Genomic DNA, 19303 nt, shown 5'->3' with positions numbered 1-19303 from the left:
AATACTTTGCCCACCATTTTGTCCATCTCTTTGAGCTTCTTTCACAATTCTATTTCAAGATTTAACAGCTCAAATCCCTCCCAGCCCTCCTCAATCCGAATCTGCCTCGTTATCTCTTTGCATTGCCTACAGGATCTGAATATCCAAAATCGTCAAACTGGAGACTATTTAGTTATGGGGTGACTAGGTTATTATGTTGTTTTATTATTTTATCTGTTTCACAAACTCCACTCAGTTTAGCTTGTCACTCGATTCACTTGTTGAAGGTTACTGTTTAAGTGTTGAATCTGCATCTTTTTCACTTCACTGTTAGCCAGTTGAATTAGTTCATTATATAAACCAAGAGAGGTTATAGCAATCAATACATTCAAATTTGATTTAAGTTTTCTTCCTAAATTGTATAATATCTGAACTATGAAGTATTGCTTCATTCACTGACAGGCTTCAGAAGTCCTTAATGGCCAAATCAGATTCAATCACAATTTAGGTGAATTGCTAGTTTGAAAAATTTACCTTGGGCTTCTGAAGACATGTCAGTTATGAAATAAGAAACAATTAAAGCCTCAACACCAATCCCTAAAATGAAAACAAACATTTATATAAGACCTTCAAGTAAGAAAAACCTCAAGGTACCAGAGGCGTTTCAGTCAGCCTTTGGAGTTTGTTCATTCAATATGACCATGGTTCCATGTTTCCAACATCCCTTGGTTCTGAGACACCAAACATTTGTCAAAAATGTCCTTAAGTCTAGTTAATGATGCCACATCAACAATGTTCTGAAGGTGAGGATTTCAAAGGTTCGCAACAAAGAATGAATTTCTCCTCATCTCAGATTCCAGAATCTTTCAACAGGGGTAACATCTTGCTGTCTATCCTATTAAAACCATTCATAATCTTGAATGATTCACAGAGATCATTTCTCATTCAATTAAGCTTCAGATTATCTAGGGGCGATTTATTCAGTTTATAATAGGACAAACCTCAGAGGTCTCGTGCGCAGTGGTAACGTCCTTACCTTTGCGCCAGATTCAAGTTCCAGCTGCCCGAAGGTTACACCAAAACATGTCCAAATAGATTGGTTAAAATAATAACAGGACAATCCATTTGCACAAACAAGGAAAAAAGCAGGCCACTCAGCCCTTTGAGCTTGCTCTGCCATCCCATAAGATCATGGCTGATCTGATTTTAATTTCATCTTTACACTGCTGCATATCCTGGATAATCTTTTGCCCCCTTGGTAATCAAGGATTTTTCTATTTCTACCTTAAAAAATATTTTAAAATTCTACATTCTCTGCTCTTTGAGGAAGGGAATTCCAGAAACCAGAGAAACAATGTTTTCTCATCAGTCTTAAACATGTAAACTTATTCTTTCAAACTGTAATCATGGTTCTAGATTTTCCCCTCCAAAGAAATATGTTTTTGACATCCACCAGGTCAAGTCCTCTCAGAGTCTTGTGCCTTATTAAAGTCACTGACTCTTCTAAATGCCAGAAGATACAGGTCTGGCCTGTCTAGTTTATCCTCATAAAGACAAACCAGTCTTTCCAAATATTAATCTAGGAAATAGCAGGACCAATTTAGTGAGCCTTCACCGTACAACCGCAAGTACATTCTTCCTTAGGTATTTAGACTGCGTCTGCAGAGTTTTCCAGGTGCGGTCTCCATGAAAGGCCCGTACAATTGACAGAAGACTTGTTTATTCTTGTACTCCAAACCCCTTGCAATAAATGCTGACATGGAGCCAAAGGAGATTAGACAGTGACAGAATATTAGAGTGGAGAGATTTGACAAGGTAAGATTTTTAAAAATAAAGATTTCATTTGACCAGGTGCCAAGGGTGGTGAACAAGCACAAGGGATGAGAGTGATTGAGATTTGATGCACTTGACATGCCAGAGTTTTGAAAGACTTGGAGTTTATGGAGAGAAGAATATGCAGGCCAGGCCAACACTGAAGTGCTGCAAGATAATAAAATGTGAGGCTGGATGAACACAGCAGGCCAAGCAGCATCTCAGGAGCACAAAAGCTGACGTTTCGGGCCTAGACCCTTCATCAGATGAAGGGTCTAGGCCCGAAACGTCAGCTTTTGATCTCCTGAGATGCTGCTTGGCCTGCTGTGTTCATCCAGCCTCACATTTTATTATCTTGGAATTCTCCAGCATCTGCAGTTCCCATTATCACTGAAGTGCTGCATTCAGTATTTCCATCCATCCTGGCATGACTCTCTTAATGAGCACCCAACAGAAACGGGATTCCAATCAAGTAAGCTGCTTTATCCTGGATGGTGTCAAATCTATTTCTTGTTGTTGGTGCCGCCAATCCAAAAAAGGAGAGAGTTTTCCATCATACTTCCATTTCACATTTATTTCCTAATCTTACTGTTAATACCTGGCACTTTGTTCATGTAACAATTTAATTGAAGATGTAATGAAATATTCATTGTTCGCTAGATGTAAAAAACAAAAATCAGTAATTTCCAATTTCAAAAACAGTTAACATGATTAGTATACATTGGCACTGTGTAAAAATGCATTAAAAAATATTTCTATATAAATATTTATATTCCGATGCCCTGATTGTTCACACCCCACAATACTGGAACTCCCATCTGCAAAGCACTGTGATGCACCTATGCAACATGGGCTAGCGGTTCAAGACAGTAACGCACCATCACATGCCAATTTCAAGTTGCCTGTGACAACAAATGTTGGCCTAGCCCTCATGAACAAATGGTTAAAAAAACTGGCTAAAGGCAAAGATATCAGATCGACAGAAGTTACAAAATAAAACTTTTCTTAAAAAAAACTAATTCAAGTAAAGTATCTGCCTACCAAATCATCAAATACCTGCAGCCATACCGATGTCTGCTAAAATACATTTCAACACCCTCAATTTTCTTCCTACCTTCCTCTCCCGAACATATTGATTCAACAGACACTACCTTACTTTGCAAAGGGACATCATTCATTGCATGCAGCCTATGTAGCAAGTGTTGGCAGGCTATTAGTCCATAAAAGGAGAGGGCAGCTGAGGCCAACCCTGGGCTTCATGCAGTCTATACAGTTGTACTGCCAGTAAAGGTAATTGGGTAGAGATCCGAGCTACAAACTTCAGACAATTCCACCCGTCCCTACGTTAGTCTAAAAACGGTACACCAATGAACTGTAATGCCTGACTACTGGTCACGATTGAGATCAGGTAACTGAAAACTGCAGACGAGAATTGGAATTTCCCCAACGCCAAACATAAGGCCTTTGAAACATATGGGAAACCAGCATCTGATCTTCTGAAGGACAGAGAGGTAATGATATGTGTGATTCTGTCCAAAAAGTTTCAACAGCCAGCTAAAGATGCAAGAGTGCCTCTCTCAAATCACAGTTTTGTTTTTAAAACAGCGAGATAGTGAGAAGAAACAGGGATTTTGGTGTCCACGCGCACACAATCAGAAAAAGCTTTAGCCAGTGCACCAACACAAAATCAAAAAAGAAAATGCGACTTTCAATGCTATGTCAAGTAAGTTGGTTTTTAAGTGAATGCCATTCACTGGATCATGGCTGATTTGACTGTGGCCTTAAGTCTACTATCCTGCCTCATCAGCTTCCTTGCAGAGCAAAAATCTGACTCCATCTTGAGTATATTGAATAACTCAGCCTGCACTGCTTGCCAAAGAAAATTCTGCAGATAAACAACCTTTAAAGACAAATTTTCTTCATTGCCATTTTCAAAGTGAGCAAGACAGCCTCAGGGTTCTCAGTTCTCCTGTCAAGCCTCCTCAGACTTTTACATTTTAATAAGATCAGCAGCCTCAAGAGAGATGCTAATCTTCAGCCAATTCAATTCACTCCACGTCAAGAATCAGCTGAAGGCAATGGATACTGCAACTGTTGCAGGCCCTGACAACATTTGACCAATAGTACTGAAGACGACTGCTCCAGGAGCTTGCCACAGCTGCCCTAGTACATAGTTACAACACTGGAATCAACTGGACAGTGTGGAAGATTACTCAGCATTTCCTGTGTACAAAAAGCAAGACAAATCAAACTTGCCGATTACCACAGTCTTCTCTTGGTCATTAGCACCGTGATGGAAAGGGATCATCAAGAGTCCCACCAAGTAGCACTTGCAAAGGAATCAGCTGCTCACTGATACTCAGTTTGGGTTCCGCTAAGGCCACGTGCATCCATGCCTCATTACAATCTTCGCCCATGCATGGATAAAAGAGCTAAGCATTACCACCCTTGACAACAAGGCTGCCTTTCACTGTATAGGACATCAGGCAGCACTGACAAAACCGCAAAGTAGAAACATTTCTGCTGAATGTTGTCATTCCTAACCAAAAAAAGTGTGGTTGTTGGACTGACATGATTGATCTCCAAGGGCATCATTACAGAAGATCCTCTGGGTATTGTCTTAGGCCCAATCATCTTCAACAATGACATTCCTTTGATCATTAGGTCAGACATTGTGACAGAATATCCTCCACTGGCCTGGAGGTGTGTAGCACCAACACTCAAGAAGTTTGATATCATCTAGGACAAAGTACATTGACAGATTTGGCATTCCCAACCACCCACTGATGCACAGAGGAAGCAAAGTGCACCATCAATAAGGAGCACTGCAGTAACTCACCAAGGCACTTCCAACTGCCCGTTCCAAACCAGTGACCGCTACCACCTCAAAGCAAAGGCTCAATTAACAAAAGCAACTGCAAGTTCTCTTCCAAAACAGACAGGCAAGCCTCACTTGGAACAATATCACTGTCCATTCATAGTTTCTGGACGAAAATCCTGGCACCCCTTTAAAAATGAGACTATGGGTTTCCCTCCATTCTAAGAATAGTGTTGTTCAAGGTGGTAGCTTATCACCACCTTCACCAAGGCAATTAGGGGTGGACATAAGTGCTCACAAAGCTAGCAATGTCCATAACTCATGAACAAAAATCCACTTGCTTCTCATTCAAAGCCATACCCTAATGATTCATTGGAAGCAAAGCAGAAACTGTGACCTTGCAATGAAAAGAGAAAATGTTGGAAACACTCAACTGGTCAGGCAGCACCTGCAGAGTGAGAAACAGAGTTGATAGAAATGTGATTTTTTTTTTCCCCTGTGGAAAGAGAAACTATTGCAGCTATTGAATATCTCCAACATTTTCACTCATCATTTCAGATTATACACAGCCACAACAACCTGTTTATTTGACTGGCCTTGGAACCCCTTCGACGCAAATCTCAGCAAACTCTACATTCTACACATCATCTGGGTTACAGGCTTTACATCATCCAATTCCACCCTATTATCAAAACCATTATCCAGGATTTGGTCAGCTTGAGTCCTTCTCCCTCCTTCATTATAAACTCCAAATGTATTCAAAACTCAGATTTTGACACCTTGATCTGAACTGCTGTCTAACAATCTATTACTCTCAACACACAGGCTACCAATGCTGTGAATTGAAAATTACTGTTCTCTCCTTCAGTTCTCCTTCAATGGAATTGTACCAACCTTCTCCAGAATTCTGGACATGGCTACATAATTCCCAACATCTTCTGCCTGTTATCAACACCCCTCTCCCACTCTCATACTCAAAGCATTGAGTTATGGTTGTGCCTCCAATCTGACCAAACTAAAATTGCCTCCCTAATGGTTTATGTAGAATTAACCTTTCTGACTATTTTCACAGGTAAGACCTGCATCTTGAATTATTACTCATTTGACTTTTCAATTCTCTTTGCACAAAAAAGGCAATGATAGGAATTAAAGATGCTGTTCAATAAATTGCACCAATATCAGGTGTCATCATCAAACTACTTACACCAACCCTATTTTAAGTCTACCACCTCAGTTTCCAACTCAGGCATCACAGGCCTCAGCCACCACTTGTAAAAAGTGACACACGATGAAATGCTGCAGATTCAAGTTGAGCACTGTTTGAAACCAACATTCAAAAGTGAACAGCATTTCCTCCTAATTCCTATCACAACCGAGTTAATAAACATCAGTTAAGACTTTTTATTTCTGTTTAATCAGATAAATCATAAATTGAGATTAAGTGAGAAGTCAAATTTACCAGCTGCTGGAGAAGTAGCCCCAACTCCTATTTTGCTTTTCCACACTTACACACACTGCAATGACTACTTACTTTTCACAGGCTGAGGATTGGACTGTTTCCTTCTGGGCATTTTTCACTTCAGCTTAAGTTTGCCCGAAAACGTGCAGAGTTCAAAATCAACATCCAGATGCATCTAATATTCATTTAATCAAAAACAAAAGTTGCGTTTGGATTTCATTTACTTCCTGTTTTAAACTAACAGCTATTAATGAAACATCAGTCCCAAGGAGAACAAGTCCAGGAAGGAAACGCACCACCGCCACTTCCTCCCTTTCTCTCTCGCTGCCACCACCCCCAAAGCACGCTCCCCGTTGATTTCATCACGCACACACGCCAACGGCGCTGACGTCACGACGTTCACAGGGCCTCCAGTCCTGGACACCATCGTCGGGCCACGCACCGTCCCGACGTCAGCAATCTTATGGGTAATGTAGTTTTTTAGTCGCACTGTCGGTCGTAATAATAGGCCTGAGCCTGTTCCACGGGGCCTTTAGCTAGGAAAGGTTGAACCCTGCCCACAAACACAAGGATTAATCCTTCCATCAATTTTTTCCAACGGTCGGTCAACACGAGCTGTGGGTTACCGGCCCGCGAGCCTACGATTACCAAAATGCATTGCGCCTCACCGACAACAAGACGGTGAACGGAGAGATCGTTTTTTTTTGGAAAAGAACACGAATAAAATCAGTTAGTATTGAACCAAAACATCGCCTTTGCAGAAGTTCAGATTTTCCTTTTCTTGTTTTCTCACATCCCTGACCTTGGGTTTTGCCGGGTGTTGGTGATGGAATTACCGACAGTGAAGGGAATCCCGTCACAGGACGCAGTGTTTACACAGAGCGGGGTGACGTAGAGGCCGTGCGCAGGTTCTGATGATGTTTTGAGGGAGGTGTATCAGCTGCTGCAGGATCGAGAACTGCAGGTTTCTGAGGGGGAGACAAGAGGAGAGAAGGAAAGCACAGGGCGTTGGGGGTGAGTGCCCGACTGAGATAGCCGGGCTTGGCCGGCCGCTGTTACGTGACAGTGCTCTGCTACAGACTCCCGAATACACGATGAGCCTTAGTTTAGCATAGCTCAGAGCGAAAAACGGGTTTGAGTGGTTGCAGTTTCTACTCGCTTAATCATTTGGGGGCAATCTCTCATTCCTCCTGGCCTAATTGTGCTGAAGTGAACATGACATTCTTCAATTTTACTCTGATATTACGGATATAACCTTTCATTTGAGGGCTGAACGAACAGGAGTCTGGCAGGGTTTTACAAGAGCAATAGCTGAATCTGGTCTATCCCCACTAGTATCGAGTTTGAGGGCTCGTGTAAATGCGTACAATGCTGCAAAAGAGATTTCCTTATAGCTAAAATATTCGGTTACATGTAGCTTCTGTTGGATATGACTGATTTCTGTTATGGCGGTTTCGGCCTCTGAGATAACCAATGTTACTGGTTCTTTCCTATTATTTGAGGGTTATGAAAATAATCCATCAGTAAATTGTTCTTACTGATAATGCTTTACACCAGGAAAGTAAATCTAATGACCGTTTCCAGTGCCCTTGCTGCATTCTGAATAGATGCCAGAAGTCTAAACCAACATTTTATTTTCTTTTGGTGTCTGCTATATATCACCTTTCACTGTGCAAAGTGAACTCTCCTGCCTCCTAGTTTATTTAAATTAATACATTAAAGTAAATGTGAAGGACGGATATAGGTAATAATTACGAAGTTAAAATGCATTTTTATTTAGAAAACAGCATTTAACATATAACAATGGGAATGACGAATTATGGGCAGCAGCTGCATTGTACTCTGTAACCAAATATGTTTCCAAGTGCTTAATGCAGGCAGATTATGATGATTTCAAGTTCTTGAATGTACTGTTTAATGTACAGTAGAAAGAGGAATAAGAAAGTGATAAATATGAGGGATATGAAAATAATGGTAAAGTCACTAAAGATCACCTCAGACCACCACTTCGTGCAGATAGTTGAAGGATTTTCACTGCTGTTTCATTTTATCCACCATTCTGTGTCCAGTAAACATCAGAAAAAAAAGCGTAATTGAAGGATTTATTTTTTTTGACAATTATTATTAGATTCTGAAGCCCAATTATTTAGGCATGGTGGAAGTAGAAACCTCTTAATAATGGATGTAGGTTTGGGAAAAATGTGAAATCTACTGTTCAGTATTTCTTAATTATTAGATTTCTGGCTTGTTCCAGAATTAGAAACATGCTGGGCATGTCTTCTGATTAGCTTTGGAACTAATACTTGTGGAAAATTATTTCGTGGTCTTAGTGGCAGCTGATCTCTTTGTATCTCTGCAACAAAGCCTCTTATATACCACCAGTTTCTCAGATATAAGGTTAGCTTTCTCTGAAGCTGTCAAGCCTCATTCCTCCGTTGATTTTCTACCCATTCAAAGCATTGCATTCTTAACAACAGAGTTCCATACTCTCAGTACCCAAAATGTTTGGACTACTGAATTCTTATTATTATGAAATTCTCAGTACTCTCAGGGTTCTTTTCCTGCTTTATGGGTCTACGTATGCCTTGCCCATCTAACAGTTCGTTCACCCATCATCCATGTTCTAAAGGACTGACCTTTTCCTTCCACTGTTTCTTCTCCACCTCATCCTAGTTTACTTAATTTAAAATTGTTGTTCAATCTGCTCTGTTTACTTATCCTCCTTCACTTTTTTAAATTGGAAAGCTTTCTTAAAACCTGTCTTTTCTTCCTAGAGTTTTAACTTTTTTATGTATTAGACTGTTTGCTTATCTCTTTTCATTCTTTTCAAATTTTTCCTCTTGCCTCTTTTTTTGTAACCCAGTTCTGGGGGAGAAGAAAATCACTGGGCCATTTTCTTTATCAAGAACCCTTTAAAAATAAAACTTGTTGGAGGATCTTTATACATTAAAGCTATGCATTAGATGTTGAGCAGTGTGTTTTTAATAATGTGTATTCAATAACCACTAGTAGCAATAAAAAGACACTCACTTTGTTTTTCTTATAGCATTTAAGGCAGTAATTGATCAAAAGATGCATTTGGATGGTTGACACGATCCTGATGTCAGCAGGCATTTGGTCATTAAATAGGTTGTAAGTTGTTTTGAGTACAGTTACATTTTGGATGGAAGTGGAAATATGCAAGTATAAAACTGAAACAGTTTTTTTAATTGTTATAACTGTCAATGATAGTCCTGTAACCACTTTGTACTTCACTTTGATGTTATGGCTTAGAGTTTCCTTTGAACATAGCCCCAGGTTGAAAGGGCAATCTTATTAATTGTGTAGAATGGCAGCAGTACAATGTAAATGGTATGAGACAGAAATGTCACATTCCTACCTTGCATTTCACTGACTTTCTTTTGCTGTAGGAATTTGCAGATCATTAAAAGACTAAGTTTGGAAAGTTTGATTCAATGAGGGCTGTTTTTCAAGGTTTGTTCTCAAAGACTAAGTGGCAGTCAGAATTTGAGGAATGACTACATAGCATGAAAATGTTATAACATGGCTGCCACTTTAAGTTTCTCAGCAACAGTCACGGTACCATGACTTCTTGTACAAACTGTGGAGTACCCACAGATTTCCCAGCTACAGCCAAGGGTTCTCGGCCTCTGAGGAAGTGATAATAAGTGCAGACTGTCTGTTCTGATTGAAAGGAATGAGAACTGCAAGGGAACCTGCACTTTTGCCTGTTTTTTATGTAAAGTCATACAGCATGGAAATAGTCTCTTCGGTCCAACCAGTCTATGTCAACGATGTTCCCAAACCAAAGTAGTTCCTCCTGCTTACATTTGGTTTGCATCCCACCAGACCTTTCTTATTCATGAACTTATCCAATTGTCTTTTAAATGCCGTAACCGTACCTGCATCCGTCACTTTCTCTGGCAGTCATTCCACACATGAACTACTCTGCATAAAACAAAGTTGCCTCTCAAGTCCTTTTTAAATCTTTCTCCTGTCACCTTAAAAATATGCCCCTTAGTTTTGAACTCCCACACCTCAGGGAAAAGGCCCTTGTCATTCACCTTATCTATGCCTTTCATAATTTGATAAACCTCAATAAGATTACTTCTCAACCACCTACGCTCCAGTGATTGAACTTGGATGCTAGAATTTTGTGATTTACGGATTTGAACCTAAGATCAATTTCTGTGGTCTTTCTCCATTTAGGTAATATTCAGCACTTATATTCTGCCTCCCAAAGTGTATAACCCCACGTTTTCTCACATTACATTCCATCTGCCACTTCTTTTCCCACGCATGTAACATGCCAATCTCCCTTTGTACCACCTGTCTTTCAGTCTATTTTCGGGTTATCTGCCACTTAGCGATAGTACATGCTGTAAGAGTTAATTTTTCAAGAGGCCTCAGATAATTAGCTTGCTGATATTTTCAGTCATTACATTGTACTATGGATAAAGAGAAATAAATATAAGAATTTCAATTAAAAATTGGTTGAATTTCAAAAGCACAAATTTTTAGAAATATTCTTTTACCAAGCACAAAGTCAGCTGTGTTTATTTTGGAATTACATTGAATTCTTAGAACACTGCAAAAATTGGGAGTTGACTATTACTGTTAATTGAGCAACATCTCCCAGGTTGCAGCAGGCCTGTACTAGAATATATGTTGCTGTGCTGTTGCTAGATTTCCAACTTGGAATACGGATGCCAAACAGCATTTATTTCAATTGAAATTATGTGGCTAGTCCGCACTTCTCATGACTGGCAAATATTTTGGAGACTCCAAACCAATCTGTCCCTATGGAAGATTGACCTGAGATAATTGACTTCTCTGGCGATCGGCAGATTGACAATTTAGTGCTTTTGAGTATTAACACTAACGTTCCACTATTCATTACTCACCCAGCATTGATTGTACCTTTAGCAGGCAAAACCGTAAGCTTTAAAATTCCTTCCTTCTGTTAAATTTGCTGCCCCTCTCTCACCTCACCTTACAAATTTCCCTTTTGATCAGTTACTCGATTACCCATACTGCTGTGGCTCCTTTTTTTAAATTTCAAAGGATTTGTCTGTCATTAGAAAGGTCAGCATTTAGTGCCCGTCTCTGGTTGCACTTGAAGAGGTAGCTAAATGTAACATTTTATCTGAGAGCCCTATCAAGTGCCATTAATTATTTTTACTATGTTCAAAATACTACAGAAATGCAATGAGTGTCCTGTTGAATCAAAGACTGTTGATTTCATCTTGCTTTGGAAAGCTGCACTAAATCCCTACAGTTTTAGTACTCCCATCTTTTTCAAACATTTTCTCAAAATTGCACCTCTGAGAATTTCCCTGGCTACCTTAACCATCTTGCTGCACAGGATTTGACGTCACCTCTTCGTAACACTTGGGAATGTTTTGATCTGTTAAAAGCTGTGATAATAAAAGCAAGTTGTTGTTTAGAGAACAATACTTGCAGTGTCACCTGTTGCTGTCACTAATGTTATGGTTACATGATATTGGATAACACACAACATTGATTAACCAGGCAAAATTTATTTTATTGGCTATGATACTTAATGGAACAACAGTAAGATTATTTTGGCTGGAAGTCCAAAGTGGGCTATACTAAAATTTGAAAAGAATAATTAATCATAAGGAAGCGCTGTTGGCAATAACAACTATGGAAGAAAGAAACTGGGTATTTTTACTTTTGGCAGTTTCTTTGAAAGTAGCAAATATTTGGCTTCAAACTTCAAAATCTATCTCATTCGAGCAACAAAACCACAACTTGCTCCTTGTCCCTATCTCCCAATCCAAGTACCAAGTTAGTTGTGAGAAGTTAAATAATAAGGATTTTTCCAAAAAAACTCAATCGTAATAATAAACCAGCCAGTTTTCACTTGGGTAATGGGAGCTCAGATGTCTGTAATGGTGTGTTTGATCAGATCAGTGCTAAAAATTCAAGGTTCGGATATCAGTGTATATCTTTGTAAATCTAGAATAAAATGGTAACTAATATTAAAGTCAGGTCCATAAGACGTAGAAGCTGAAGTAGGCCATTCAGCCCATTGAGTATCCTCTGCCATTCAGTGAGATCATGGCTGATTTGTTAATCTAGTATTCTACTTTCCTACCTTTTCCCATAACCTTTGATACTCTTGAAAATTAAAAATCAGTCTATCTCAGCCTCGACTATACTTAATGGCCCAGCCCCTCAAACCCTCTGCAATAAAGACGTCCACAGATTCACTCCCCTCTAAGAGAAGGAATTCTTCATCTCTGTCCTAACTGGGATACACCTTCCTTTGAGATTATGCCTTCTGATTCTAGACCCGGCTTAATGGTAGGACACAAAGGCTGTTTGTGTGACCAAAGACCTGTGTCTTTCCACAGAGACCAATTTTGGGTCCCTGATTGTTCATGATATGTCTTAACAATTTGGATGAGAATGTTTGTGGGAATGGCATTAAGTTTATGGATGACACGTGTACTGGCCAGGTGATTAGTTGTGAGGAAGAAGGTCTTAGGTTACAGGAGGATATCAACAGTTTGGACAGTTGGGAGATTAGTGGCCGATGAATTTTAACCCTAAAGTGTACAAGGTGATGCATTTTGGAAGAACTAACAAGACAAGGGAGTCCTCAATGAATGATCAGATACTAGGAAGCTCTGAGGAACAAAGTGATCTTGGGGTGCTTATCAACAGACCCCTGAAGGTGGCAGGACAGCTTAATATGCTGGCTAAGAAGGCATGCAGTGAACTTGCCTTTATCAGACTTGGTGTAGATTATATGAGCAGACAGGCTGTATTGGAGCAGTACAAAACTTTGGTTATGTCACAGCTGGAGTACTGTGTGCAGTTCTAGTTGCTACACAAAGGTAGAATGTGACTGTATTGGTGAGGGGGTAGAGGAGATTCTCTTCTGCACTAAGTGACTCTTTGACTCTCCCATAAGGGAATACAGTCTCTCTGCATCTACTTTGTCAAGTCCTATAAGAATCTTGTATGTTTCAGTAAGATCACTTCTTATTCTCCTAAATTTCAATGAATGTAAGCTCAACGTTCTCAACATTTCCTACAACAGAGCCCCTGTATCCAAATTGGTCTAGGGAACCTCTTCTGGACTTCAATGTCAGTGTATCTTTCCTAAGGTGCCCAACATTGCCATAAACACAACATTGCAATTGTCGTCTGAATAGTGCTTTGTATAGTTTTAGAGACGTGTCCCTATTTTTGTACTCCATTCCCCTTGAAGTTTAGATTAATGTTCTGTTTGCCTCACTTATTATCTGCTGAACTAGAGTGCTAATCTTTTGAGATTTATGTACAAGGATACCCAGATCCTTCTGTGGTGTAGCTTTCTACAGTCCCCCTCTGTTTAAATAATAATCAATTCTTCTGTTCTTCTTGTCAGCTTTGAACAAAGTGCTGATAAACAGAGTTAGTGCAATTTGGTGTTTGTTGGTCAGCATATGCATGGGATGGGGTGGGGCCGTGGTGCGCGAAGTGTCTGTTTCTATTCTGTATGACTCTATAACCTCGCATTTTCCCACTTCATATTCTACTTGCAAAGTTTTTGCGTAGTTGTCTATCTCTATCCCACCTGCAGAATCTTTGCATAATGCACCTGTAATCCTGAAAGTATTTTCTGTGTCATTGCTTCAACAAAAGGGTATTTTTCTCCATAGAGAGGAAGGGGAGCCTCTCATGGTGACTTGATGATTTTGGCACATCTTAGATTGTACTTGTGAATAAGAGCAGAAGTATTCTCTTAATTTTTTTTTTCTGTGAACTTGTAGATGGAATTTCTGCTTTTAATGCATTTGGGAGTTCTAACCAAAATGTGCTTCGAAGTGCAGTGGAATGGTCAAGATTTCCCAAGTGGGTTTGCAAGCGCTGAGGCAGCATTGGCTGATGTAGAACTCAATCAAATTATAACTGTTAGACAGCTGTGCTCCTTTCTTTTTTAGCAGTTCTCAATTGAGCATGGCAACAAATTTCAAGCTTTAAAATGGTGAAACAGAGGAGAGAAGGACGGGGAGCACTAGTTTAAAAAATTAAACCAGTACCGCAGATTAGAGATGACATGAATGTAAGTGATTTTGACTCTAAGTTTCTGCCTTTTTTTTGTTTCATTTTGCACTGGTTGGACAACTTTTAGATGAGATTAGATTCTCTACACTGTGGAGACAGGCCTTTCAGCCCAACAAGTCCACACCTTGTTTAGATGACATGTCCATCATGGGCCTCCTGCAGTGCCACAATGATGCCACCCGGAACAGCAACTCATATTCCGCTTGGGAACCCTGCAGCCTAATGGCATCAATGTGGACTTCACCAGCTTCAAAATCTCCCCTTCCCCCACTGCATCCCTAAACCAGCCCTGTTCATCCCCTCCCCCCACTGCACCACACAACCAGCCCAGTTCTTCCCCTCCACCCACTGCATCCCAAAACCAGTCCAACCTGTCTCTGCCTCCCTAACCTGTTCTTCCTTTCACCCATCCCTTCCTCCCACCCCAAGCCGCACCCCCATCTCCTACCTACTAACCTCATCCCACCTCCTTGACCTGTCCGTCTTCCCTGGACTGACCTATCCCCTCCCTACCTCCCCACCTATACTCTCCTCTCCACCTGTCTTCTTTTCTCTCCATCTTCAGTCCGCCTCCCACTCTCTCCCTATTTATTCCAGAACCCTCACCCCATCCCCCTCTCTGATGAAGGGTCTAGGCCCGAAACGTCAGCTTTTGTGCTCCTGAGATGCTGCTTGGCCTGCTGTGCTCATCCAGCCTCACATTTTAATGTCATGGGCCACTTTTCTTTTGGTCTTGGGCAGACTTTACCTTTCCAAAGAATACTATAATTCCACAAGCTTTTAAACTTACACATTTAAAATAAAATGGCACCGTTTTCACTAAGTGAATTTCTGTCCTGAAATGTGAGTATCACTTTAGGCCTACCCTAATTGTCCCTGAGAAATGGTGCTGATTTGCTGCCCTAATTTACAACAGTCTGATATAAGTATGCTCAGAGTGTTCTTCTGAAATGAGTTACCTGTTTTATGACCATAGTGGTGTATTTGTCGTGATCCAGTTCCATTTGCACAGTCTAGAAGGCTGTACCAATCAAGTAGGCCATTTTGTCGAAGATAATGTTGGAGCTGCATCTATCTCGGTGAGTGAAGAGGTTTCCATTGCTTTTATGCCTTGTGCAGTAATTGGGTTTTAGAAATCAGGTAGCGTACTATTTGCCACAATTCAAATGTTCTGATCTCATGAATTTTGGAAGTAGAATAAATTTCCTCAAAAGTCTAAAATAGGTTTATTTGTTTTTGATGAGTATAACACACTGTTAAACAGAACACTTGTGCATATTCACTTAACAGATTACAGTTTGCATACACAATAATAATTTTTGCCCACCATTTGAAAATAATGTGACCTGATCTCATTGGTTAGGATAATTTTAGAAGGTTAACAGTTTCGTGGAGTTACTGAGTGTTGGTCTTCATGAAGTACAGTGATTGTGGAATTAATGAAATATCTTGGGTAATTGAAAAGGGCTACAGTCATCTATACCCCTGTGTGTCCTTATGTATCAAATAAATTTATGAACACATTATTTCTGTCAGGACAGTGCCGTACAATTGTAAGGTGTCCTTCTCCCAGAACTTTGGTTTGAACCTTCACCATTTAAGATTACATGGATTTATCACTGAATATATAGTCCAGGGTGAAACAATAACATGACAATATATGCAATGCCTCTATCCTGCATTAGGTTTAGATTAGATTAGATTCCCTACAGTGTGGAAACAGGCCCTTCGGCCCAACAAGTCCACACCACCTCTTGATGTATCCCACCCAGACCCATTCACCTATAACCCACACACCCCTGAATACTGTGGGCAATTTAGCATGGCCAATCCACCTAGCCTGCACATTTTTGGATTGTGGGAGGAAACCCACGCAGACACGGGGAGAACGTGCAAACTCCACACACAGTCACCTGATGCTGGAATCGATCGCGGGTCCTCGGTGATATGAGGCTGCAGTACTAACCGCTGAGTCACCGTGCCATGAAATCTTAAAATACTTGCCCCATAGAAAAATGCCATTTAGAAAAGGCTATATCCTTGTAATTCATTTTTTATATTTTTGCATTCTTCATTTAAGAAAATTTTTTTTTAGTAAGCCAGCCTTTAAATTTACGCTTAGTTATTATGTACATTGTTATTGAGGGCACTGTTAGGCAGTACGGTATTGCTTTACGCTCGGAAGAACAGAATGTGTTTCATTGTCTAATCTGGCTTATTTCCAGTTTTAAGTGTGTTGTGAGGAAGGTTTGGAGGCTAGGGGTCGGAAGATTGGATCTGTTTGCTGTGGAATATTACGTGGAGTATTTTGAGATCCTTTGACATGCATTGGGTTACCAATGAATTTATTTCCAGTCATGCAATTGGACCTGAAGCAACTTGTGAGGCAGTGAAAACTAGGTGTGGTGAGGCAAAGATATCCAAGTTCTGATTGTCTTTTATAAAATAGATTTCTTAGTTATGTTTAGCTATTTGTGTTTATGCATGGCTCTGTGACCTCGTTTGAGAAATCTTAAGTTAATAGTTGTGTAAAAGGAATAGATTTGGATCAGGAAACAAAGTGAATTGATGGGTAAAGTCTATTGCAGTTTGAAATGAATTGTCTTAGCTTAGCCTCATATTCCTTGCCCAGTAACTTGATAAAGCACAATGAATTTTATTTTTTTATTTTGCACACGAGGAGAATAACTGGAATAATAAGTGAACATTTATGTCTTAAAAGGAGCATTAGAGAAGTTGCCACATCTTATCCCTGACTGTGCTGTTTCCTGATGTCTTAAAAGGATAACCTCTGGAGTTATACAGTTGGCTTCTGTGCCAGTGTACTTCAGCAGAGTTCCCATTCCCACTTCCTGTCCATGCCAGAAATTACATACACATTTGAATGTAGGCAAAGAGCTAAATCAGAATTTGCAGATCTTGTTCACACTAACTGTTTTGACATTTACATTTCAAAACAATCACTTTGACAGTGTTTTTGGAGGATTGTTAAACCCGTGAAACTCCAGATTAATACTCCAGAAATAACAGAATGTAACGTTTCTTCTTTGAGAAAAAATGCTTCTTTTAAGTCACCAGGAACTAAGAAAATGGCTTCAAGTTGATGATTCTGAGTGGTGGTGCTTAAGGGGACATTTGTTTACTGTAAAATTAGAAACCATGAGTTGTAACGAGAAAAGGAATTTCAATTGCAGATGTTATCACAATCCCTATTTTGCAAATTGATGGGAAATCCATATTTTCACTTGACTTTTTCTCCAGTGAATTATTTCTAACAACTTGGTCAGGAAATTATCTTGATTACCCAAAGCAAGTAAACAAATGCCTGCCGATACGCCCTTCCCTTCAGGCACTTGAAGATTTGAATTTGCAATCTGAAAGCTACAATTGAGTACAGTATTTTTATATTCTAGTAATTTATTTGATTATTTCAGTACTTTCACACATTGATAATTTGTAAGGTATGAGTTGAGGCGAATGGGTATGATTTAAATGTCATCACAAACAAGCAACTACAGAGTGACTGAGATTGGGATGCAAGTGTGAGGTGGCAGTTTATAATGGTCAAGATCAGTGTTTCAGTGAGAGAGGATTTTGTATCAAAGAATCAAGATGTAAAATCAATTTGTTTGGAGCTAGGAGATAGCGAGGGAGGACAGTAAACAATGGTGTGTGTTGTTTACTGGTCACCAGACAGTAGTGGTAAAGTAGGACATAGTACAAATCAAGAAAATGGAAATTCATGTAATGTGGATAATATAATAGTAATGGGTGACATCAATTTGCATTTAGTCTGGATGAACCTAATTGGCTATAATGCTTTGGAGGATGTGTATGAGATGGCTTTCCAGAACTGTGTGTTGAAGAACCACTGGTGGAGGGAGCTATTTTAGATTCTGGATCACATAATGAGAAATGGCTAATTGATTTTCTGTGAAAGAACTTTTGAGAAGTGTGACCACAATATGATGACCATAATCTCAGACCATAATCCACAAGGTGAGCTGACCACAATGGATAGGGAAAATATGCTTTAAAAGTTGATGGTTGACAGCCAATAGTTAGTATTTAAAGAATTATGAAATGGTCTATAACACGGGGGAAAATGCCTTTGAAGGCAGAAACACCCAGTGGGAGAAGTGATTCAGCCATAGCTAACCAAAAAAAAGAAAACGTTACAATAGATCAAAGGAAGGGGTTTACAAAGATGCCAGATAAATGTGGCAAGGTTGAGGGTTTGGACGCAACTTAGAAACCAGCAATTATTGACCATGAAATTGATAAAACAAAGGGAATAGACAGATGAATCAATTTGTTCAAAAAAATGGGTATGACTGAATAGGGCAATATTTATTGCCCATCCCTAAATTCCCTTGAGATACTGGTATTTAGCAACCACCTTCAACTACTGCAGTCCATGGGACATATGGACATATACGGTGCTATTGGGAAGAGTCAAAAATTTTGACAAAAATGTGATATATTTCCAAGTCAGGACAGTGTGTGGCTTAGAAGGAGCACTTGCGATTGTGGTGTTCTTATCCATTTGCTGCTCTTGTGCTCCTGAGTGATCAAAGTTGGTATAGAAGGTGTAGCTGAAAGAGCCATGATTCATCCTGTAATGATACAGTGGGATCGAGGTGATTGACTTCAAATAATCACAGCTATCTTCCTTTTTGCTGTGCATAACTTAAACCAGTGGAGATCTTTCCCCTGATTTCCATTGATTCTAGTTTTGTTAGGGTTATCGGCTGCCATTCTTGATTATTGCCATGATTTCAAAGGCAGTCACTAACATTTTATCTCTGGAGTCCACTTTGTTCCTGTTGCGACCAATGCTACAATGAAGTCAGGAGTTGAGGGACACACTGCAAGATGGCAAGAAAAAAGCCTGAAGATTGTCTGTAAAGGCTTCGTTAGAAATGCAAAAATGAAAAGATTAGCTTGGATTAATGTGGATTCGTTACAGGTGGAGGAAAGGTAAATCTGTAATGGTTAATAAAAATGGCTGAGAAACTGTACAATTACATTATGTCTGTTTTCATGGAGGAAAAGAATGAAAGCCACCCAGAAATTACTGGCAACCAAGACACTGGTTAAATTGAGAAACTGAAAGAAATTGCTATTGGTCAAAGAATAATACTTCAAAAACT

The 19303-nt window shown here is 39.7% G+C and overlaps 2 protein-coding genes across 11 annotated transcripts in view; one reads left to right on the top strand and one right to left on the bottom strand.

Moving 5' to 3' along the window:
- LOC125452172 (zinc finger protein 11-like) overlaps window positions 1-6918 on the bottom strand; it is a 58533-nt gene extending 51615 nt beyond the window's left edge. For all 3 annotated transcript variants that reach the window (XM_048530242.2, XM_048530243.2, XM_048530245.2), the window contains exon 1: window positions 6141-6918. In XM_048530242.2, the coding sequence (XP_048386199.1) occupies window positions 6141-6180 (40 nt within the window). In that variant the 5' untranslated portion in view covers window positions 6181-6918. The remainder of the gene's footprint in view (window positions 1-6140) is intronic.
- si:ch211-278j3.3 (E3 ubiquitin-protein ligase RNF19A) overlaps window positions 6471-19303 on the top strand; it is an 81197-nt gene continuing 68364 nt past the window's right edge. For 5 of the 8 annotated variants that reach the window (XR_009445678.1, XM_059645318.1, XM_059645317.1 and 2 more), the window contains exon 1: window positions 7018-7082. The gene's annotated coding sequence lies outside the window, so the exon portion shown is untranslated. Of the gene's footprint in view, window positions 6536-6977; window positions 7083-19303 lie in introns of those variants that run through there. The other 3 variants (XM_059645316.1, XM_048530248.2, XM_059645315.1) reach the window with 3 other exon arrangements.

Source organism: Stegostoma tigrinum, chromosome 4, assembly GCF_030684315.1.
Source record: "Stegostoma tigrinum isolate sSteTig4 chromosome 4, sSteTig4.hap1, whole genome shotgun sequence".
NCBI lineage: Eukaryota > Metazoa > Chordata > Chondrichthyes > Orectolobiformes > Stegostomatidae > Stegostoma > Stegostoma tigrinum.
Note: the sequence above shows the minus strand (reverse complement) of the source record. Positions and strands in the feature narration are given on the sequence as shown.